At 38.2% G+C, this 24,701-nt stretch overlaps 1 protein-coding gene across 2 annotated transcripts in view; it reads left to right on the top strand.

The window, feature by feature from the left end:
• The window catches only part of LOC132823933 (transducin-like enhancer protein 1), a 123,919-nt gene that overhangs the window by 24,723 nt on the left and 74,495 nt on the right, over positions 1-24,701 (top strand). Inside the window, exons 5-7 of one of the 2 annotated variants that reach the window (XM_060838071.1) lie at positions 4,349-4,411; positions 5,393-5,467; positions 23,196-23,400. In XM_060838071.1, the coding sequence (XP_060694054.1) occupies positions 4,349-4,411; positions 5,393-5,467; positions 23,196-23,400 (343 nt within the window). Of the gene's footprint in view, positions 1-4,348; positions 4,412-5,392; positions 5,498-23,195; positions 23,401-24,701 lie in introns of both variants that reach the window. The other variant, XM_060838060.1, reaches the window with a different exon arrangement.

Here is a 24,701-nt window from a genome sequence, read left to right as displayed (position 1 = left end):
GAAAGCAGTGGATTGCCACCTCATCAGTAACTGCAGCAATGTGCCTCTAATGATTTTCTTTGGAATGTGTGTGTGATTTGACATGTAAAGCTCCTTTTGAATTTTGTTGCATGACTATGAAAACCCCATCATAACTTGCAAAGTTGACTTTTACTTCACCTGAATTGGATCTTCAGAGCTGCTATATGCTGATAAAATTCGGATGGAACACCTGTTTCAGTGCTTGTGGTTGTTGGAGTTCTGTCATTTGCTCCCTGGTAAATTGTTGCAGGAGTACATATGTTCCTCTGGGTAGATAAAACAAAACTTATCAACCTGTTCAGAGATGTTATTTCACACCCCTGAAGCAGGTGGAACTTGAACCTGGGCTTCCTGGCTGAGAGGTAGGGACTCTACCACTGAGACACAAGAACCAGTTCTTCAGGGTAGTGTCCTAGGACCAACCATTTTCAAATGCTTCATCACTGACCTTCCCTCCATTATGAAGTCAGAAATGGGGAAATTTTGTGTTCGTGGTTAATGCTGGCTAATATTGCTGTCCTAAAAATCTAGTAAATCTCACAAGCCAGATTGATTGACTTACTTTTCACGAAACGTTGGTTATTTCTTTGTTATCATACAATGATTTTCTAAGTGCATTAACTTCAGTTAGGTACATTTTTTTTTCTAGACTCAACCAAATGACTTTCAAATTTGATATAGGATTTATTTACATTATGATGACTTAGTTGTTCCTTTTACTGTAAGATTTGTAGTTAATGCTGCCTTATGGATTCCAACATTCTCTTCTCATGCCTGGAATTCAGTACTCCTGTCACTGTTCTCAGGTTATATCAGGGGTATGAATTGGGATTTGATATGACCACTTGTGGTTATTGCATAAATGTTTATTCTACCGTAAATGATTATCTAATAATGAAGGATGGGAGTGAGGTTGATTTTCAGTGTATGTTTCCATGTAATTAAAGGTAGAAGTGCTCATTAAACTTCTGTGTATATACAAATGGCTGTAATACTTCACTGGAATTCTGGGGAGTTTATCCAGAGCATATAGTTGTTTCTGTATATGTTATGGTTTTGTCTGATTCCTAAGTCTTTTGTGTTTTTTTCCTTTCTACAAGGTAATGTCCAAATGCAGATCTGTATAAAGGAGCTTATATTGCGTTTAAATTTGAAAACGTTAGTGCTGAGACAGTAGGCCCTATCTATAAGTTTGGCTCCGATAGCATATTGTTATGAATGTCAAATCAGGCATCTGTTCTATTGGACTTAAACTCAGGTTTTTTTTCTGTTCTTAAACAGTGGGCCCTCGAGCCCTTTTCCCTTTTTGTCCCCAGTTACCACTTTTGCACATGCATGCCAATTCCTACCACACCACCCCATGGTCCTATATACCCACTATACCAACTTAGTGCTACCTCTGCCCACACCCTTCACTCTTTGATCTTGTATGCTCTATGCCTAATATCTAATGAGTAGGACTAAAGAATCATGTTGGAATTAAATAAAATTCTACATTTCTACGACAGAATTGGATTTTTTTTTTTAAAAAAAGCCCTTTGTCATGAAAGCCCATCCAATACATTTAAATTGATTCAATACTAGTGGGCAGCTGATGGTGTTGTGCCGACATTACTGGGTTTACAATCCAAAACCGTAAGCTAACATTCTGCGATTATGGTTTGAAATTCATAGTGGTACAAAATCTAGGGATAAATTGCTGGTTGAATTGCAACTTTGTAACTACTGTCGATTTGTCATTTAAAAAAAAACTAGATCGTCAATATTCTTTTAAGGAGGAAATCTGCTCTCCTTGCCTGGTCTGATCGACTTGTGACTCCAGACCACACAACTGTTAACTCTGAACTACCTTCAGAACAATAGCCTAGGCAGTGACCCACCCATGAACAATTTAAAGGAATCAAACACATGTTTTCAGATACAACTTACATCAGTTCGAAGAGGTTATTAAAAAGATTAGCTAACTTTGTGGGATCATAAATACAGATGCTTTATTGTTCATGGATACGTCACTGTCCAAATGGAGTGTTAAGGGTGGAGACTCATTATGCAAATGTGAAAGGTCAGGTGAATATCACTATAAAGTTTGTGTTTTGTAATTAAACAGCAGTTGAAATTCCTAGCAAACATCATTTTCATGTCTGGCAGTTTGAATAACCTGATAGCTTGACAATTGTGCATACCTTATCTGCTCTTCAATAGTATTTTAAAAGTTCATAACTCATGTTGGACATCAATGAAAATGGGGCTTTGGTTTTAAGTTTGCTCACTGAGCTGGTAGGTTTGTTCTCCGCCTTCTGTCCCCATGCTAGGTAACATTATCAGTGAGCCTCATGAAGTCCTGGTATTCTGTGTCCTGCTTTCTATTTATCTGTCTTGGTCTGTTGTAGTCTGTTCCAGTTCTTCTGAGAGGTTGGTAAATAGGGTCCAAATCAATATGTTTGTTAATGGTTTTCTGGTCTGAATTCCAGACCTCGGAATTCCCATGCATGTCTTTGTTTAGCCTGTCCCAAAATTGATGTATTGTCCCTGTTGAACTGGTGTCCCTCTCTGTCTTTGTGTATTGATACTAGTGACAATCGGTCAGGTCTTTTGGTGGGTAGTTGGTGCTCATGTATCCTGGTGGCTAGTTTCCTGCCCATTTTGTCCAATGTAATGGTTGTTGCAGTCCTTGCGGGATAATTTGTATATGATGTTTGTTCTGCTGGTTGTTGGGACCTGTTTCAGTGTGGTCGTAGGTTTACGGGCTACCATGATGATTAGGGGCAGTAGTAGTCTGGTCGTCATCTCTGAGATGTTTTTAATGTGTGGCAAGTTGGCTAGAGTCTCTGGGTCTGTTGTGTCTTCAAATTTTCTCCAAAATCACAAGGGAATGGAGCTTGTTTGAACTAATTGCTGAGTTTGTGGTCCCACCAAGTTTGGTTTTTCCGCTTGTAAGGATCACTTCATTGCATCCTCCTCTCTCCCTCTCTCCCTCCCTCCTTCCCTCCCTCATATCTTTCAATCCCCACATCCACCCTATGAAACTGTGGCAATGGTCACAGTATTTAAAAAGACCTAAAAGGTGCAGAAACTTTTTCTAATTTGGGAACCTGACAGTCTCATAAGAATATGTACACTTACATTCAGTGTTATGAGCTTAAAGGAACCAAATTGGGTGTAGTAGTGGAGGACCTTGCATTTCTGAACGGGATGTCCTGGATATTACTGTTTTTGCTTTGGATTTATGCAAGTAAATCAGATTCAGAAACTTGTTAGTTTTGTAGATAAATTATGGGGAAATGGTGGAGTCGTAAGGAGGCAGCTGAATTTACAGGACACGTGGACAAAATTTGTAAATGGGCAGAACAATATAAGAAAGTAAAACATAAAGACCAACTTGAATATTCTATAAGTGGTGTTGAATTGCAAAATAAGTAGTTGTAAGAAACCTTGGACTCTTGATAGTCTTGATGCTAAGCATGTCCAACCAACCAGGCCAATAGCATTTGATACATAAGCAAAACAGTAGCATTTTAGTCAGGAAGTTGTGGTTAAACTGCAGAGACTGGTCAGATTACACCTTTCTATAAAGTTCAACATGCTATTTTAAGAATGATGAAGTTGATAGAAAGCTGTATAATCTGACCAGTGAATGAAACAATGAACGTTTCTGTTGACTGGACAGTCATGTCTGGGTATTGTTACCAAGAACAAAAACTAAACTGAAAATAATAAGCTGTAAGTATGAGAATGCAGATTATTTTAACAAGCATTGCTTAGGTTTGGAAACTGGTGTCATCTCTGTATATCTTCCAGGCATAACAGAATCCATGGAAAATATTGAAAGTAACATCATGTTTTGTTTGGCAACTCTGCATTTTCAAAGAAGAGAGTGGTTCGCGTGTAGAATGACCTTCCTGCAGAAGTGATGGATGTGGACACACTTAACAATGTTTAAAAGGCAGTAATTAGTTACACGAATAGGAAAGGTTTGGAGGTATATGAGTCAGAATCAGACAGGTGGGACTAGTTTAGTTTAGGATTGTTTGGTATGGACTAGTTAAACTATGTGGACTGGTTCCGTGCTGTGTGACTCGCCTGACTCGATAACACTTTTATTTTGCTTTAAAATTAAGAAAAAAACTTCTGTTCAGTTGACCTTTCACTGTGCTCATGCTGATCAGAAAGTTGTTTCTTATTAGTAGTTTTAAATTAGGGATATTTTAAGCTACAACATGATAAATATTTGTCACTCAATTTACTGTGGTGTAATGTTTGTTTTCCCATTTGCTGGATGTTTGACAAGTTTTTAAAAAAATAATCAATTGTCGTTTTTTTTATCCAGACAGAAATAGCGAAACGTCTGAATACGATTTGTGCACAAGTGATTCCCTTTCTGTCTCAGGAAGTAAGTAAACTCATTGAATTGTTTAGTTGTTTATTTGCATTTCTGTTCTGTGTTTTGGTAATGATTATTGTGAATATCTCTGTTACTGTTTTGGGAGGAGTGTTTTTAGGTGTAAGTTCTAATATAACATGATGATGAGTACTGTAGTTCACGTGCTAAATTGCAAGGGGAAACTAATTTGCCAAATATTAGAACTTTCCATTATGAATGCATGCCTTTGTTTTAACTGTTTTTTTTCCTCATTTCACATTTTTTGGTTTCGAAACTATTCACAAGGAAAAAGTATAATAGTTTTTTTCACTTTTTACATCCTCATCAATAGTCCCAAAGAAACTTATAAGAACTGAGTTCCCTAAACAAATTAGATTGTGCCAAAACTAACCCTACACATGTGTAAATGCACATGCATGTACCTGCACATCTGTCACACATATATGCACACATGCACATCATTGCATTTATGTGGTGTCATGTGTATACTGACCAATTCAACTTTGTTTCCTGGTCCTGTAGAATTAATTGATCTCAACCAGGATATTAATCCATGCTACAATAACCCTTCAGTCTTGATCAATACACTGCTGTTTGGTGGAAGAGGTGATGAAAAGAGACAACCCAGTGCTTTTCTTGTTGTCTGTCCACTGACTCCTGCTGGGTATTTGTTGTGATTGAACGATGGTACAGCCTAGTTCAGTTAAAAACTTCATTGACACTTATTGTTGAGGCCAACACAGACCGATTGGGCATTTAACTGAGGCTTCTCTTGCTGCATCTGTGATACTGTACTCTGGTGTATTAATGTGGGATGCTGCTTGACTTTGAATTTGGTCTCTTATGTTTTGATATATATAGTTCCTCCTTTGTACAACACCAACATAATAAATGAAACGAATTCCATCGACATTTAAGTTTTCTAAATGCAACAGGATTTATTTATGAAGAATAATAATTTAACACAAGAAATTTCTTTCTGTTATCAAGCATCAACAACAGGTGGCACAGGCTGTAGAGCGTGCAAAACAAGTGACCATGGCAGAGTTGAACAGCATCATCGGGGTACGTGGGCTTCCCAGTCTGCCTCTTACAGTGTGTATACTATCTTTTCACTTACTTTTATTTATACATTATATGCTGGTGCTTTAGGGTAATATACTTAATATATTGTATTTTTTATTCCATAAAATAATGTTGTCTTTGATGCTAAGTGAAAATCTGTAATTAATCTCTGGTAATTATAGTTTCTAATGGAGAGTAAAATTTAGCCAGTCAATTTGCTTGTTGATCAAGGCATTTTCTTGTGTATCATACCGTGCCTTTGTAACTGAAACATTCTGACGCAATGGTCAATTTTGCACAATTTTTATGAAATGAATTCTGTAAGTATTGGTGCTTCTGATTTTATTCTCCTTCCCTCTATCACGTTAGCCATAAGAATGGATTTTGTAAATTTTGATACTTTCAAAGTTGCTGAAACAACCCACTTCTATTTTAATTTGTTTCATGCATGAGAGGATTTGGCAAATTCAAGTTACTCATTTATCAATTTATGCTAATTGCCTGTGTGAAGATGCCCTGCTGGTTTTTATAGTTCTCTGAGGCACTTTGTAATGATAATTAGACATGCCATTGTAAGGATTAACACTGGCAAAGACCAATGACATCTTTAGACAAAGAGACTAGTTAATCCATCTGGACTCAAAATTACATTCCAACTGAAGATTGAAAAATAAAAGCGGTGGATTAGTGCTGATAAATGAATTGTGTATTGCTTGAAAAGTTTTCTTTCATCATTTCTCAATTATAGATCTACAGTTAGATTGCTTCTGGTAAAGTATTGGCAGTCAGTTAGATGAGAGAAACTGACGGGTGACCTTCATTTTATTTTTAGTGATTTTGTTCTAAAACAATGTCACTGACATTTAGGAGTACATTTTTCATGCTGTTTTAGCTGTACATGACTATTGTGGTTTTCAGTAAGTTATAACCTTCACACACATTCCTTCTAACTTCTAACCCTTCTGCCTCTCCCATGCTCTCTTCCCTTTTATCTTCATCACCATCTCTAGTCCCCACTTCCCTGCATCTCTCTCAATTTATTTTAGTCTTATCATATTGGAACTGCAAAACATTTGTTTGTGCTGTACAACAATTGCTTCAAGCTCAGTTTTATCCCCACTGAAGACATAAACTCCACAATAAGAAATAATTTATATTTGTGTCCTGTGATTCCTAAGCAATATCATGCTTTTAAAGAAATGGACAGGGGAGTTTTGGATGAGCTGAGGTTTAGAGGTGGAATAACATTCTTCGTATGGAAAGCTTATGAGCTAGGAAACTCCGTTTAGATCTAACAGGATTTTGTTTGCAAACTGTGTGGTTATGCCTGAGGTAGCCATGGAGAGGAAGTAGTTGGTAACCAGCTCATGAAGTTTCTAATGGGGACCAGAGATGCTGGCTTTGATTTTCTGAATACTTTGTCATTGGAGGTCACTGTTTATTCATAACTTTCATGCTAACAATCAAGTTGAAAGCATATGCACCATTCTGCTGGATTTTACTGTTAATGTGCGCTGGTACAGAAGCGGGAAAATCTCGCTAATGTTTCTTTCCTGTTTTCATGGTATACAAATCATTCAAGAAACTGATGATCTATGAATCACTTTACCTCGTCGTATTTTAAAAATTAAAAATAGACACAGTGTAACTTCAAAATTATATAAATTGGCAAGTGTTTTTTTTAAAATGTTGCTTGTGCTCACTCATAATGTACTTAGTAATTTAATCATTTTAGTGTTGTGCCAAATTTTGGAAAAGCCAATTCATGCAGACCTCTCTGGGTTTGGTCTTACGTTAGAAAAGTGACATTACCTGCTAAACTCAATCAATAATTTCCAAACAATTTCCCCTAACTAAGCAATATAGCTTAATCTGTTCTATTCTGTCGTATGTGTTCTGTCAAAAACTAAATGGCTATTTTTATAATTATTCTGTGTGCTGCAATTCAATTTGTGCCCTAACATGTGCGTCATTTTTGCTTAAAGAGGAACTGGTGCATCCTGACAAACCAGAACAGCATAAAATTGGGTTGACAAATCTCAGGACCTTTTTGCTCTGTCACTGAACATGCAATGTGTCAACCTGTCTCCTAAGGGGAAACAGACAGCAGAAGTCTATCTATTTGTAATAGCAGCAGCTGCAGTGCAAATAAATGCTGATCCATTTTATGGCAGCTGCCTGCATCACAAAGGGACATGACCTATGTAAAGGACAATGAGGATTATCTACAAAAAAACACTCTTAATTATATTAAGAATAACTGAAAAAGAAAAGTCCTAGTGAAGTTCTTTTCTAGGAAAGACCTAAGTTCCTACATTATGTTTCGTTTTAGACTGATTTCATTTAACCCCCTTCGCAAAGTGTGCATTTTGTTGGCTGCTACTAATGGTAATCACCTTGATTAGCAACGCTCGTGATGTGTCCATTTTCTTCCTCACATTGTGCAGACAAATCTATAAAAATGTTAATAGAATTTAGCTAGCATTGATATGTACAATTAGGTATCTGGTACTTCATGAAGAAAAGATTTCATACAATTAGATTTGACCAGAGAATCAAAAGGTGTTGGATCATTTTTATCTGCCTTCGACCCAACCCATTGACCTATTTCCCTCACTTGTATTAGCATCCACTGTCTGTATTATGATGAGGTTCAGTGAACAGAGTTAACTTCTTGAAGGTGCATTCTGTAGTAATTGGTCAATCTCATGATCTATTAATAATCAGACTGAGGGTGTAAGATAAAGCCAAAGCTAAGTGGCTGTCATGACATTTACATGGTTTATATATAAAAATAATGAAAAGTGGTTTTAAGTATCCTCCCAACAATGCTTAATGATGTAGGGGCATGGTCTATGGGAAGGGATGAAGCAAAAGAAAGGACAAAGGTAAATTGAAGTTCGATTGATTTGTAGTTTTTGACTTACTCCAGTTTCAATGCAAGATGGAATAAATTTGAATTGTTTAATAGGGTTACCAACTAGACTGCTTGAAATACGTTTTAAGAGGATAGTGTTTAAGAGGATAGATGATGTTTAATGGTGAGTCATTGTAACTGCTGTGAAGAGGTTCACGACCTGTAAAAGTTTGACTGCCGTAACCTCGGAAGTCAAGATTTTGTATGTTCTGTTCTAATCATATTTCAAAATGTAATTTTTGACTTAAAAGTGAAAATAATTATTCCTGTTTCCAAAATCAGAATTGATAGAATGCTATTTAAATGAAGGGTTTATTGTGTTTTACTTGTAATGAATTATTTGCTGATCTAAGTTTGTGAGAAGATTTGTAGCTCGGATGCTTGTTGTTGTGGTTCTGTTTGCCGAGCTGGGAATTTGTATTGCAGACCTTTTGTCCCCTGTCTAGGTGACATCCTCAGTGCTTGGGAGCCTCCTGTGAAGCGCTTCTGTGATCTTTCCTCCAGCATTTGTAGTGGTTTGAATCTGCCGCTTCCGGTTGTCAGTTCCAGCTGTCCGTTGTAGTGCTCGGCATATTGGGTCCAGGTTGATGTGCTGATTGATTGAATCTGTGGATGAGTGCCATGCCTCTAGGAATTCCCTGGCTGTTCTCTGTTTGACCTATAATAGTAGTATTGTCCCAGTCGAATTCATGTTGCTTATCATCTGCGTGTGTGGCTACTAAGGATAGCTGGTCGTGTCGTTTTGTGGATAGTTGGTGTTCATGGACACGGATCGTTAGCTGTCTTCCTGTTTGTCCTATGTAGTGTTTTGTGCAGTCCTTGCATGGGATTTTGTACATTACGTTGGTTTTGCTCATGCTGGGTATCAGGTTCTTCGTTCTGGTGAGTTATCTGAGAGCGGCTGTTGGTTTGTGTGCTGTTATGAGTCCTAGTGGTCGCAGTAGTCTGGCTGTCAGTTTGGAAATGCCCTTGATGTATGGTAGTGTGGCTAGTCCTTTGGGTTGCGGCATGTCCTCGTTCCGTTGTCTTTCCCCATGGCATCTGTTCATGAAATTGCGCGGGTATCTGTTTTTGGCGAATACATTGTATAGGTGTTCTTTTTCCCCTTTTTGCAGTTCTGGGGTGCTGCAGTGTGCCGCCAAAAACAGATACCCGCGCAATTTCATCAACAGATGCCTAATGGAAAGACAACGGAACGAGGACATGCCGCAACCCAAAGGACTAGCCACACTACCATACATCAAGAGTATTTCCGAACTGACAGCCAGACTACTGCGACCACTAGGACTCTGCACACAAACCAACAGCCACTCTCAGACAACAACTCACCAGAACAAAGGACCCGATACCCAGCATGAGCAAAACCAACGTAGTGTACAAAATCCCATGCAAGGACTGCACAAAACACTACATAGGACAAACAGGAAGACAGCTAACGATCCGCATCCATGAACACCAACTCGCCACGAAATGACACAACCAGCTATCCTTACTTGCCTCACACACAGATGATAAGCAACATGAATTCGACTGGGACAACACTACTAATTTAGGACAAATAGAGAACAGCCAGGGAATTCCTAGAGGCATGGCACTCATCCACAGATTCAATCAATCAGCACATCGACCTGGACCCAATATGCCAACCACTGCAACGGACAGCTGGAACTGACAACCGGAAGCGGCAGATTCAAGCCACTATAAATGCTGGAGGAAAGATCACAGAAGCGCTTCACAGGAGGCTCCCAAGCACTGAGGATGTCACCTAGAAAGGGGACGAAACGTCTGCAACACAAATTCCCAGCTCGGCGATCAGAACCACAACAGTTTACCGATCAAGAAAGCATATTCTTAAACTGCGTGTGTTTCCAATACAGGTGATAGGAACCACGAGAAATTAGGGCCAAGATGATCTATCTGCACATGTGAAATCATGCCTTTGGTGTAAACGCTGTCTTGATTGCATTTGAAACCTTCCAAATTAGCAAACTTTGTAGTAATTGTGGTCTTGTTCAAATCCAGCATGCAACGATTTCTCTGCTGTTCATTGTAACTAAAGTTCTAAAATCACTTCAAACAATATACTTTGGAACTTAGCATGAATTACTTTTTGGCTGTTGGTTCATACACTAATTCAAAGAAACACAAATAGTTTGTTTGACTCCTATAGAATGATTAAGTTTTTATGAGTTGTACTCTAAATACTAAGCTGTAAATTCTATCCATTCTGCTGGTGCCTAGTTGAATCCATTTCTTTATTTTTTTTCCCTCCTTTGCCTCCCTTCCAGTCTCTGTACTTGTTTTGGTGATGCAGCCTCAATCATATGAAAATATACAATAAAACGGAAGAATTTGATTAAATGTGATGGTCAGGTTCAGTTAATGCATCTATGCTTATCAGGAACCTGCAAACATGACCTTCTAAGATTTCGCTCCAAAGGCACTCAGCACTAAAATAGAAATGTTGGTTTTCAGATTCTTTGTATTGAGATTGACAAAGTTTTAAAATTAATTTTTGGGGGCCCATGGGTAATATTGAAAAGATATATATGATTTTCTGGTTGCGATGAAAGCATCAAATCCTCACAAGGACATTATTGTATAAGGTAATGATTTAGGAAAGGTTAACAGTGGAGACCGCATTAAGCCTTAATGTGGCATAAGATTGTCTTGGGTAGGGAAAGGTAGAACATGTTAGGATCTCGTGGAGTAAAGACCTATATTCACAGGCCGTCTCATGATCTTGGTGACAATATTTATCTGAAAATTGTAAATTGTACCTGACTGTTATTACATAGTAAATTACATCTTTGTTAATACAAGACCCTCTTCTTGTTAACATTCAGTTGATGGCAGTGAACTATCCCAACCACGTTTTACCAGTGTTTGGTATTGCAAACTAATATATGACACAGTGATCAGCAGTATGCATCATTGATTAATAGGACATAATTACCAGCAGTGAGGATAGGAATTTGATTTGGGTGTAGAGAATGAATTATGACCAACACAGAAGAACTTTAAATTTACAGCTTTAAGAACTACTCACTCAGCCAATCAAATAAATTTCTGAACAGCTTCAGAGAAAATCCTGAAAATATTAGTAAGGGAACAACAACACTTCATGATTGAAAGCCTTTTGCTTCTCATCCTGGTAAGGAGGGTAGAAGCAAGCGTGAGCAAGAAACTAGTCACAGTTGCTAGTTACAGATCTGTTAGATGGTGAGAATTAGCAAGAGCAGTCTAGATCAGAGGTTCAGTGACCACTTGTTGAAGGTGAGTAAAGATAAAAATTCCTGTTGGGCAAAGGAATATTTTTGGTTGTGGTTCAGAATAGCTAGTCTTCAATGTTAATGTGGTGGAGCCACCAGCATTAGGGATTAGATTAGATTAGATTAGATTCCCTACAGTATGGAAAAAGGTCCTTTGGCCCAACAAGTCCACACCGACCCTCCCAAAGAGAGACCCATTTTCCTACCCTAATATTTAGCCCTGACTAATGCACCTAACACTTTGCGCAATTTAGTATGGCCAATTCACCTGACCTGCTGTACATCTTTGGATTGTGGGAAGAAACAAGAGCACCCGGAGGAAACCCAAGCAGACGCTGGGCGAATGTGCAAACACCACACAGACAGTTGCCCAAGGCGGGAATCGAACAGAGTCCCTGGTGCTCTGAGGCAGCAATGCTAACCACTGAGCCACTGTGCTGCTCTAAATCCATTGGACTGAACATAAAAACAATGTACATGACTTGTACTGTGCCAAGAAGATACCCAATGCACTACTCGAGGAAATTAATTATCTAGCTGGCTTGAGTTTGATGGAACCGTATGAGAATGGACAGCTCATTAATTTTATGTTTGAGTATCACTATCTTATTAGATGTAATACCATTGGAAGAAATAGAAGTTAGAGCCTTCAGAGATGAAATTGCTCTCAATGTTAAATATATTCTACAACCAACACTGCAATACAAAAGACATAAGATATGTATGTAATAGATAAGTAGAGAATGCATATGTAAGAGATAAGAAACTTTTTCACATGTATTGACTTCAGCATTTGCATGTTGCTAAAAGAGATTGATTGACTGGTTACAATAGACAGTGAACAGGTCAAAAGAAAGTAACTTGTGTTAATTTGTTCAAAGATGCACTAACCAGATCCAAAAGCAAGCTGGTGAACAATGGTTAGAAGATTTCATTGGGTTGCCTTGACTGTCTCATCTCCTTGGACTTGCTATCAATCTGTTGAGATTAGCTGGAAGGCATAAGAAACATGCTTCATATGGGTGAGAAGAACTAATGGCCAGTAAACCAAAATAGGCTCAAGTAAATTTGTTGAGAACAAAATCTGAGAATTCTCTGCTATTTTTGTATTGTGTTGAAGGATGACCAGGCCAAATATCCGGTGAGTTGGGTGAGGACTTTAAGCACTGATAGCATTTCACAATTCTGGGTGATTTGCTATTCTAGATGGCTGGTTATCCTTGTTTTGCTTTGGGAAAATATCTTGCAAAGGATGTACCAAGGACATTTTAGGGATTGGCAGTTGTATATCCAGTTCAGTTAGTGGTATGGTGCCCAGAGATTGAACATTGGAAAATGGTCCTGTCATCACTGAGGAAAACAGCATAGTTTGCAAATCAGAATGAGCAGTACAACTCACTTGATCAATCTTTAACTGAAATTCTTCACAAACCAACACAGCTGGTGAACAATGAGTAATAGCAGGCTTGAATTTGATGCAAGATGATCAAGCTATACTGTTTCAAGAAGAATATTTCAATTCTTTTCCTTCTAAGGAAGAATTATCAGTACAAGAGCAAGGTTAGCAGCTATTTTCAAAGAGCATGAATGAGGAAGTGAACATGTTAGGTTCAACAGTAAGACAACCAAAGGGCAAATAAAGATGTTTAACTGATTTACAAGTTGAAGTGAAGAGTTTACACATTACAATACAGGGATTTCTGCAGTTTGGGATTAAAGATTTACTTACACAGATGGAAGGCAGGCTGCATGCTACTCCCTGGATGTCAACACTGCTTTGGGATGATCAACATTCACAAGTTTAGGACATGGTCAAGAAAAAAAACTACCACAGTGATAGAGGATTTGCCTGACTCAAATACGGGATACCGTATAAAAGAAAATACTTACTTCAACAGAACTGCCATATTCCATAAGGAAATGAGTTTTAAGGTTCCCCCAGATGATGTAATGGGGAAATGGCCTGATCATTCAGGGAAGAGTTCTGCAGAAAAATTAATTCTGGACATTAAGGGCTTTCCATGGAAGGTAATTGGCTACCTATTTAAATGTAGGACCAAGAACACATCTAAGGTCAACTCTCCTCAAGTCAAAGACCCATCAAGTTTTCAGTCCAAAGAGGACATTTTGAAAGAATTGCAACATTTCCAGACTGCCTGACATTGTGTAGTCAGATGTTTTAGATATTTATATAAATTAAACTCACAAATGAATTATAAATGTTGACTATGGTGGATTGCAGGGAGACAAAACTTGGGAGAAGGGTGTGGAGGTAGAGTGGAGTTTTTATAAAAGATCATGGTTCTGAAAGTGTTATTAAGCTCCAATCAATCTAGTCATTCTGGCTTAATTGAAGATAAAGTCATTATCTAGGTATCTCATTGAGTAAAGACCTATAACCACCTGTCTCTTCGTATTGTTAGCAGCAATCTTTATTTCACTAATGTGACTTGTAGAGGACTGTATAATGCAATAAACTACATAAGCTCTACCTTTATTTAAGGTCAGTGTGTCTCGTTAAAAATAAGTTGGTGGCAGCAAATTGCCCAAACACAAGTTGCCAGTGTTGTTTAGATTAGATTAGATTACTTACAGTATGGAAACAGGCCCTTCGGCCCAACAAGTCCACACCGACCCGCTGAAGCGCAACCCACCCATACCCCTACATTCACCCCTTACCCAACACTACGGACAATTTAGCATGGCCAATTCACCTGACCTGCACATCTTTGGACTGTGGGAGGAAACCGGAGCACCCGGAGGAAACCCACGCAGACACGGGGAGAACGTGCAAACTCCACACAGTCGCCTGAGTCGGGAATTGAACCCGGGTCTCAGGCGCTGTGAGGCAGCAGTGCTAACCACTGTGCCACCGTGCCATCGTGCCGTTTAGTATCCCAAAATCAAGTACAGCAGTCAGCAAAGCAGATTCTCTGTTTTTCAGTGACTCCTTCAGGAGTCAATTAAGCTTCTTAGACAGAACCTTCCAAACTTGCAACCTGCATGACCTAGAAAGACAAGACCAGCTGATACATGGGAACATCTCCATTTGCAAATTCTCCTTCAAGTCATACATCATCCTAGCTAGGAACTGTATTCCTGTTCCTTCACCGTTGCTGGGTCAATATCCTAGATCTCCCTCCCTAATAGCACTGTGGGTCTACCTGCACCAAATGCATTGGTTGAAGAAGGCAGCTCACCTCCACCACCTTAAGTACAATTTTAGCCATGCACTAATTGCTGGCCTATTCATTGATTTAAAAATGGCTTCTACAATTCGGTAGTTTCATAGCTATTTTCTGTAAACAGGCTACAATTTACCAGATATAATTGAGTTTTACAATTTACAACATAGAAATTGGATTCAGACAATCTGGATTGTTATCGAGCAACCTAGTCATTTTATTGCCAAATCTGTAGTGCATTAGGTGGGGAAAAATATTTCCTCAAAGAATTGAAAGTCCGTTTAATTCAAAAATTAATATTTGAATTTTTTTTTCCAAAAATTGTTCCTTTGAACCACTCTCGACAAAATAAATTTCATTAAACTTACTCTCGAGTTGCCATCAGTTATGAGATATTTCCATCTTAGCATCTAACAACTCTAATGTCTTGAGTGTGAAATAAAACTGAGAATAAACTGTCATTTTGAGTTGGTGTTGTAAAATCACTTCCTAATGCTTCCACAGGACAAACAACAATAGTCTTTTTTATTATTAATCTCCAACTAGTTGTTGACAGCAGACTGTGATAGGAAGTTCAACGCATCCTAATCTTGTGCTATTTGGAAATGTAAACAGAAACTTGCTAGCTCTCTTGAATATTTGAAATCTAATTAGTATGAACCGATATTTAATTCTGCATCCCTCAAAACTTGAATGCTGGTTGGACAGAATTAATCCTATTATCCACAATTCTATTGGGGAGACAGATCAGCCTGATGCAGTTGCTGTTTGCAATGTAAAGTTCTATTCTCTTTCCTGAGTTCTAGTACTGAGGAGTTATATGTTCACGTTCTAGCTATTTTTATAAAGCCTGTTGTTAATTGCTGTCAGTTCAGCTTGCTGTACATGCATCACTGCTTCTTTCAAAGAACTTGGACACAACACTTGAGTAGTGAGCAAAAGTAGTAATTGGTAAGAGGACAAAGTTGTTACTTGGGTTGTAGTGAACATAGTTCTAAATGGCATATGTCCAGTTTTTAATTAAGTGCTAATAAGCATGCTTGGTGGACCATAGTGCATACATCGACTTGCTTTGTTTATTTTCCTTCCTGGCTTGCAGCCTATCATTAAAGTTCTCAATTATTTTGGGCATGAAGCAAATATATATTAACTTGTTTAAGGAAACCTGTTACTGTGGAGTGGTGTTTGATGTTCTAGTATAGCTTTTTTGTTAATTAACTCATTTAGATATTGCCTTAAATTCAGCTGTATTTTGGAAGTCATATACATTGCAATAAAATTTAAAGACTTAGTTAGGATGCTTCTCAATCTTTCACCAGTCTGCATTAATGGACTGTGTTACTATCATATACTATGCATTACTTTGTATAGCTAAATCGTTTATATGAGGAAATCTCTCACATTTAATTACCTGTTGTGACCTGTTCTTGTACTGAGCACTGCATGTAATAGGACATAGTTTCTGTTGCAGGCACAGTCAGTGACTTGGGACCAAATTGTACCTGTTTCGAAAAGTGTAGCTGTCTTCCACTCTCACACTTGCATATGAGCAATCATAATATCTGCCATGACCCTGCAAAAACCAGACATAAAATATTCTTTTTTTAAAATGGTAACTTGGAAAAATTTGATAATGGCTGGCAATGGATTTAAAATGTGCAAAATAAACATTTTAAGCTATACCTAAGCATTGCCTGGGTAATCTTGTTGGAAATAATTGAAAACAAAAAAGTAAAGTGTTTTCTGGTTGGACTGTGATATGTTGGGAAGTTCTTTAGCAAATCAAACAAAAAAACTTCCAAACCTGACCTGTTAATGCAGTTGTGTCCATTTTCTTTTTGGAGCTTTACTGAAAGCTTGCAAATGAGTGTATAGCGTTAATGACAAAACCTAGTGTGAATTATTTCTGTGCTGAATAGTAGTCAGTCAGGAAATTTGGCCATTGGTCTCATTGGGATTCTATACATTTTATATATTTTGTGCTGACTTATGGAACAGTGGAATACAATGATCAGTTTGCGGAAAGTCATAACAAACGTTTGGGGCTTGCTGCTGGGATCTTTTGCAAGGGGATAATGTATGAATGGATGTGCAGTTGTTGCATATGGTAAAGCTTGAACATGGTTAGATACCAGGTTCCTTAACCTAAGGTAAGATGAAGTCAGAAATTACACAGCACCAGGTTATAGTTCAGCACATTTATTTGAATTCTCAAGTCTTATTCGTCGAGTGAAGGAGCAGTGCTATGAAAGCTTGTGTTCAAATAAACCTGTTGGGCTATAATCTGGTGTCTTGTGACTTCTGACTTTGTCCACCCCAGTTCATCACTGGCACCTCCACATCAGAAAATAAGATAGAAACAGCTAAAACCATTCTGCTGTTGGAACAGACATCCCTGATGGATTTAGAGGAAGTAACAAAAGCTAGACTGCTGGAATTGGCAAATGATTTCAAAGTAGAATTCTCTGCCAAAGTTCAAAAGGGAGAGAGAATTGAAGTATTGGCAAATTTTATGGGATTGGTGGAAAACCAGGGGGGACAAGATTCACCAAGTGATGAGCCACTCGTGATGGAAATGATTCAATTAAATTAAAGCTGAGGAAAAGAGAAAGCAGTTCAAAATAGAAAAGGAACAAGCTTTTGAATAAAATAATGGAAAAGGAAACTATAAAAGCAAGATATGAGAAAACGTAAAACTGAGTTTCAGGGAGGAAAGGAATAAGAGGAAAATGATGAATATTGTCTTACAATTCTAACGAAAAAGATGCTAGACTCTTACAAAGGTTGTAATGATGAAAACTTTAGTCATAATACAAAGTCCAGTAGAGGGACAGGATGTCAAAGCATTCTGCCTGTCATTTGTGAAAATAGCAAAAGAAATGAAGTGGCTAAAGGAAAGCTGGATTGTGCCCAGTGCAAAGCTATTTTTCAGGTAAAGCACATGAAGTCTGCATCATTGTCAGAAAAGATTGCTATGGACGATGACACTGTAGAAAGGCAACTCGGTTTGTGAGTTGGTTCCTGAAGTGCACAAGTAAAAGGTTCGAACTCTGAGGAAGAAAGCTGAATGAACATATATCAAATTTGAAACGGTAAACCAAAGTAATTTTGAAGCTCTCAGACATTAAAATCTCACCTATTTTTGCCGTTAGAACACGTTGAGGACTAAGGGTTGCAACTGCTAAATAAGCAGCAACTAAATAAATGGCTGACATAAAACTAAACTGCTTTTCAGTTGCCCTCATAAATTTGAAGAATAAAGGATGTGAGAATGAAATGTAAACTAGTGGCCAGGATAAGAAAGACGAGTCTGTGAATGCCCAAAATTCCCTCCGTTCAGAAGAATAGGTGCTGAGAGTGGAGGTGAAAATTGAATGCCGAAAGATTTCTGTTGTGATGCTGTCAGGCACCTTCACATCGAATGTTAGGTGTTGAGTGGGAATTCTGTGGGATTTTTCTGCGGTAGTTAGTGAGCTTTTTTAACTCCTTCATGGGATGAGCGCATCACTGGCTAAGCCAGCATTTATTGTCCACCCCAGACAACAGTTAAGAGTTAACTACATTGTTGTGGCTCTGGAGTCACATGTAGTATAGACCGGGTAAGAATAAAGTTTCCTTTCCTCAGTGGCATTAGTGAACTGTTTTGTTCCCCAACAATCGACAATGGGTTCATGATCATTAGACTCTTTATTCAGATTTTTATTGAATTCAAATTTCACCATCTGCTGAGGCAGAATTTGAACCCAGGTCCTCAGAATGTTACCTCCGTCTGGGTTAACTGTTCAGTAATAATATCAGCTTGTCACTTCCCTTAGTCCTAATAATAAACTCGAGGAAAATACCATCAATCACTTTGTAGCATTAATTACAGCCAGAAAATTAGGGGTAAGTATTGCCGTGAGTGCAGGAGAGGTTAATAAGTTAGATGAAAGAGTTAAAGAAGGAGAAAGAGGCCTTTTTTCTTTAAATGATACAGTCAAACCATAACCCTATTAAGAGATTCTCAAGCTCTCTTGCTGGAGAGGGATATATTTTCCTTCCAGGGAATGGCATTCATTGGCGGAGATTTAATAAACTGGGTAAGTGGAGATATGCCACGTTCCATTGTAAAATAAAATGCAATTAAGTGTAGCTTGTTGTCTAGAGCAATGAAAGGAGGAGTTGTTATAGGCGGCGCAGTGGCTTAATGGTTAGCACTGCTGCCTCACAGGTTTGGTTCCAGCCTCAGGCAACTGTCTGTGTGGAGTTTGCACGTTCTCCCTTTGTCTGTGTGGGTTTCCTCCGGGTGCTCCGGTACCTGCCCACAATCCAAAGATGTGCAGCTCATGTGAATTGGCAATGCTAAATTGTCCATAGTGTTAGGTGCATTAGTCAGAGGGGGGCAGCTTACTCTTCGGAGGATCGGTGCAGACTTGTTGGGCTGAAGGGCCTGTTCCCACACTGTAGGGAATCTAATCTAATTAAATAACTTAGGGATGGAGTTGACTTCATCTCTGTAATGATTTGGTGATAGTTCAACTGTAATCATGAAAGCCCTAATGGGGTTAAAGTGACAGAACAAGTACAGGAATAGGTTCTTAGTACTTCTTGATCACATGGTGACCAGACCAAACCAACCCTAACAGTCATTCATTTATAGAGATCAAAGTTATACCAAAAATAGAGGAGCTAAAACTTTTTTTCAGAATGTGGATAATTCAAAGGAAGTGCTTAATAGCATAGAAAATGGATCCGGAGTTAAATAAGTTGATACTCTGAGGAAATGGACACATCCTCAAATACCTATGTATGAGGAAACAACACTCACTCATCAGAGTGAGATACTATCCAAATACTGTAAGAGTTACTGCAAGTAGCGCATGAAATCCTATGCGGGGCATATTGGAATATGGAAAACTCAAGCATTGATAAACAGGCATTTTACCTGGCCAACTTAAACTTCCAATTAACAGTGTAATCTCATACCAAGGTTCTGAGTTTATGCCTTCAATTCTTTCAGTAATGAATGAGCAAGTTTGGCTATAAAACAGTTGAAGCCTACTGTCTATCATTTACAAACATGTTGTGCTTTGGAAAGATACCATCCGCTCTCAAAAATCATGATTAAAGTATATTGTCATGAATGCCGACAGGATTAGGACAAAGGACTCGATTTCTTACTCATTGCTACCAGAGATACCCCAAATGAATTTTCTGGGTTTGGTCCATTTGAATTGATCTGTATCCATTAAAGCTGTTTAAGAAGACTTTTTAAGGCGATAAGAGGAATTCTGACTGTTGGATTACATGTCTGTGTTTCTAGAGAGATTGGCAGGAGCATCTAAAATGGCACAAGAGCATTTGGAAAAGTCACAAACAAACTGAAAGAATGGACAGACAAACCTGCATCTATAGAATTTCAAATAGGAGAAAAAGTGTTAGTTATTACCTTTTTAATAAGGTTAGTCTCTGAAGATGAAATTCAGTGCTACGTGCAAGTTGATTAGGAGAATTACACCAATGACTTACCTAGTAAATATTCATGAAAGCAGGAAGAAAAATCTGTTATGTCATGGTGAACATGTTAAAATGATCTCATCACAGGGAGAAAGATGAGAAAGAGCAAGTATGCCAGGTGGTAAGAGTACAGGACTATGACAGATTCGCAAAGGTTGGAGGAGAGGTAAACCATTCACAATACAAACTTCCAAAAACTTTGACTACTTAATGTTGAAATACTGGGACAGTTAGATAACATAGATGGAGAAAAGACAACAGGAAGACCCAGTAAGGTTGCTTATGAAATTCAAGAAAATCTGTATAGTTACACTGGATATACTGTATTGGCCAGATGTGATGTGAATGTTGACAAAGCAGTACTGATAAAATTTCTCTCTTATTTTTGAATGAAAATAGAGATTCAATATGTGCTGGAAAATCCTTTGGTGAAGATCACTGTTATTGGTTCCTAAACTGGATGTGTTCACTAGATATTAAGTACTAGAGATTGGAGAAAAGTAAATGCAGTAACAAAATCAAATTAATTCCCAATTCCTCAGTGAGGAAGTTATATTGATAAGGTTGGCACTGCTTCATTCCTTTCTAAGATTAATCGATTTAAAGGGTACTGACAGGTATCAGTAACCTCAAACGCTAAGAAGATTTCAGACTTTGATATAATCCATTTGTTTTACCAGTTTTGAGTGATTCATTTGGGTCTAATAATCTCCAGCTATGTCTCAAAGACTTGTGAATTAGGTTGTAGCTAAAGTACCTATCTATATAGTTTATTTAGATGATATTGTAATCAGAACTTTCTCACTAACAGCACTCTGGGTACTGTTGCACTGAATTAACTGCAGCACATTCTAAAGGGCAACTCGGGATGGGCAATAGATGCTGACCCAGCAAGCAACATCCATGCCTTATGAATAAATAACAATTTAAAAACAAAACACTAACACCTGGGGCGAAAAGTAAAGCAACTAGAAGACTTATATGTAATTAAACTTAGCTGGCTGTGTAATAAATCGCACCAAGTGAATTCACAAAATTGAGGATAAGTATTGAAAGCTTTGATTTAATTCCCCATTCCTAAAATTAAATGGAAAATCATGATATTTCTGGGAATGTGTAGGTTGTATCAGAAATTTGTGTCTAACTTTAGCACAACAGCTGGATCTTAACAGATTTGTTATGGAAACAAGCCATGGTGGTATGGTCAGCAGAGTGCTGGAAAACCTTTGAGAAGCTGATGGGAATCCTAATCCTAATAAGTGAACTGGCATTGATACAACATGGAAACGACATGTTATTCCTGAAAAGCAGCCACCTTAATATCTCTGGGCTAGTGCCAAAATTTGGAGAGCTATCTCACAGACTAGTCAAACAGTAGTCTGACATTGTCTGAGAGTCTCTGGGTATGACTATATCTCAGACAGCGCAATCGCCATTCTTGGATATGTCCTGTACCAATGGCAGGACAGACTCAGCAAAGGTGGAGGCACGATGGTATACAGTCAGGAGGGAGTCGCCCTTAGAATCCTCAACATTGACTGTGGACGTCATGATGTTTTATAGCATCAAGATAAACATGGGCAAAGAAACCTTCTGCTGATTACCACATACTGTACTCCCTTGTCAGATAAGTTAGTACACCTCCATGTTAAACAACAGTTGGAGGAAGCACTGAGGGTGGCAAAGGCATAAAATGTACTCTGGGTAAGGGATCTCAATGTCCACCATCGAGTGTGGCTCAGCGACAGCACTACCGATCAAGTTAATCGGGTCCTAAAGATGTAGATGTGAGACTGGGTCTGCAGCAGGTGGTGAGGGAAAAGGGCAATACTTACGTGATCTCTTCCTTACCAGTCTGCTGGCTGCAAATGCATTTGTCCATGATAATATCAGTAAGAGTGACCACCGTACAGTTCTTATCCAGACAAAGATCTGCCTTCACATTGAGAATATACACTGATGTGTTATGTGGCACTATTACCATGCTAGTTGAAGAGGCTTTGAATTGATCTAGCAACCATTCGGCACTGTGGGCCATCAGCAGCAGAATTGTACTTCGCAATCTGCAACCTCATGGTCTGGCATATTCCCTACTCAACCATTACCACCTAGCCAGGCATTTTTGAAACATACATTTTCATTTGCAAGTTAAAAGTTTATCTATTTGATCAGATACATATATCAAAAGATCATTTGTCTCCTGTTACTGCACTGACTACAGTTTTACGCTTTCCACATTACCTAACCAGACACTTTACATTGCACTGGAGATTCACTTTTCAAAAATTGCACTCTAAAACTACTTCTGTTGCATCTCTTATTTTGCAGACCATCATCAGCAAGCCACATACAAACATTTATGTTAGTAAATTTTATTTGTTATATTAATATGGAATTTGAGATGAGGATGATTTATAGATACCATTTCAAGTGTAATGTTTAATTCTGAGTTTGAACTTTGTAATCAGAATAGAATTAGTGAGAGTAAATGTTTGGCCACTTCCAGAGTAAAGTATATCTAATATAGACTTAAAAGGCCTGGTGCAATCTTTGCATCTAATTGTGTGGTTGTTTATCGCTTATGTGTGTTTGAGTTGTAATATTGCACAGATACAATCAAAGTGGACAATGGTTATATGTAAATGTTAAGCTATCATGACTTAGCACATAAAATGGTACAGTTTCTGTTAACTGCAGTTGCTATTAGTTCCTATAGTATTTTTTACTGCAAATGTTACTTGTCTTTTGTTGCTGAACTTTGTGTAAAGAGCTCCTCACTGAAATTAACCATGCTTTATTTCATTTCTTCCCTCCATCTTGATTTCCTGGCAAACCCGTGGTGGTCTTAATATGGACAGCAACAGCAACTTCAGGCTCAACATCTTTCTCATGGTCATGGACCTCCTGTGCCTCTCACTCCTCACCCTTCAGGACTTCAGCCTCCATCAATCCCCTCTCTTGGTAGCAGTGCAGGCCTTTTGACTCTATCAAGTGTTTTGGGTGGACAGCCCCACCTTTCTATGAAAGATGATAAGAAGCACCATGAATCGGACCATCACAGAGGTGAGAAGCAAGGCAGGCCTGATTAGAAACTTTTTGTGAATTTCAGTCCATCACCGCTACATTCTTTTTTTGGTTTCAAAATCGACACAGATGCAAAAAAATGTATAGTTAACCAATTGCTGAAACAATCAGTTTTTGTTTATATCCAAGATTTAAACTTAAGTTTGTCATCTTCTGAATTTTATGGTTTTCTGTGATATGTTATGGTGAAAAAGCTATTATAACAAGACACTGCAGATGCTAGTGATCTGAAATAGAAGCAGAGTGCTGGAAAACCACAGGAGGTCTGGCGGCATCTGTGGCAAAACTGTTAACTTTTTGAGTCCAATGACTCTTCAAATCACTGTTGAAGAAGAATCATATTGGATTTGAAATGTTAACTGCTTATTTCTTTCTCCACAGATGGGGCCAGACCTACTCAGTTTTATCCAGCACTGATACAAATGTGACAATTTTGTTGGCAGTCTACATTAAAATGAACAGTATTGAAGCATTACCTTGTGGAGCATTATCCACATTTAAAGAAAATGGAAGAAGACTTCCTCCTTTTCGTGGGAGATGAAGGCACCGTTACGACATTTTTGGGCTTTTCTCCAAACTTGCTTCTTAATGTCATTTCTGCCATCCCAGTTTCATGTCACAAATGTTATAATTACATGAAGTAAAGGTATTATATTCCACAAAAATCATGGCAATAATAATCTTTGCTATCTGTAGACTGATCTTCGGTTTCTTTGCTGATTACTCCTGAGTGCTTGTTAATGATAGCAAATGCTCAGCAAATGAATAAAAGTCCAAGTCCACAAGTAAATAAGCTGACATAGCATATAAAGTGGTAATACCTGAAAGAGATCGATCCCTTTTTATCACGTCATTACAGTGCTTATAGCTCCATTTAAATCGATTCATTGGTGGAGAGGTGGGGGAAGGCTTTTTGTTTGTAGTCTTTGAGAATCAAGGCAACAACAAGTAATGGTGTTTGAATTAGATAGAAGTATTACATTGTTGCTTATTCCTCTGCCATATTATTCGCTGCCTATTTTTGTTTAACTGATCATTCCTCTTGGAATAAGTAGATCTTAATTCTTAAAATTAGCTCTGATTTACTTTCTGTAATGGATGTATTGATGTGATGGAAACTAGTTGTTGTATCACCTTCATTTTTAATTGCTTTGACCTGTTTGATTGGGATAAAAAGTCCATTCTCATATTGCACGCATGTTAGTATTAGCAGCTACTCCGTTTTCACTGTTAGCATACCTTTTTCTCCTACTACTTCACTTCCATTCTCCAACACTACC

The sequence above is a fragment of the Hemiscyllium ocellatum genome, chromosome 2 (genome assembly GCF_020745735.1).
Source record: "Hemiscyllium ocellatum isolate sHemOce1 chromosome 2, sHemOce1.pat.X.cur, whole genome shotgun sequence".
Lineage (NCBI taxonomy): Eukaryota > Metazoa > Chordata > Chondrichthyes > Orectolobiformes > Hemiscylliidae > Hemiscyllium > Hemiscyllium ocellatum.
The sequence above is the reverse complement of the archived record's forward strand: the minus strand, read 5'-3'. Positions and strand labels throughout refer to the sequence as shown.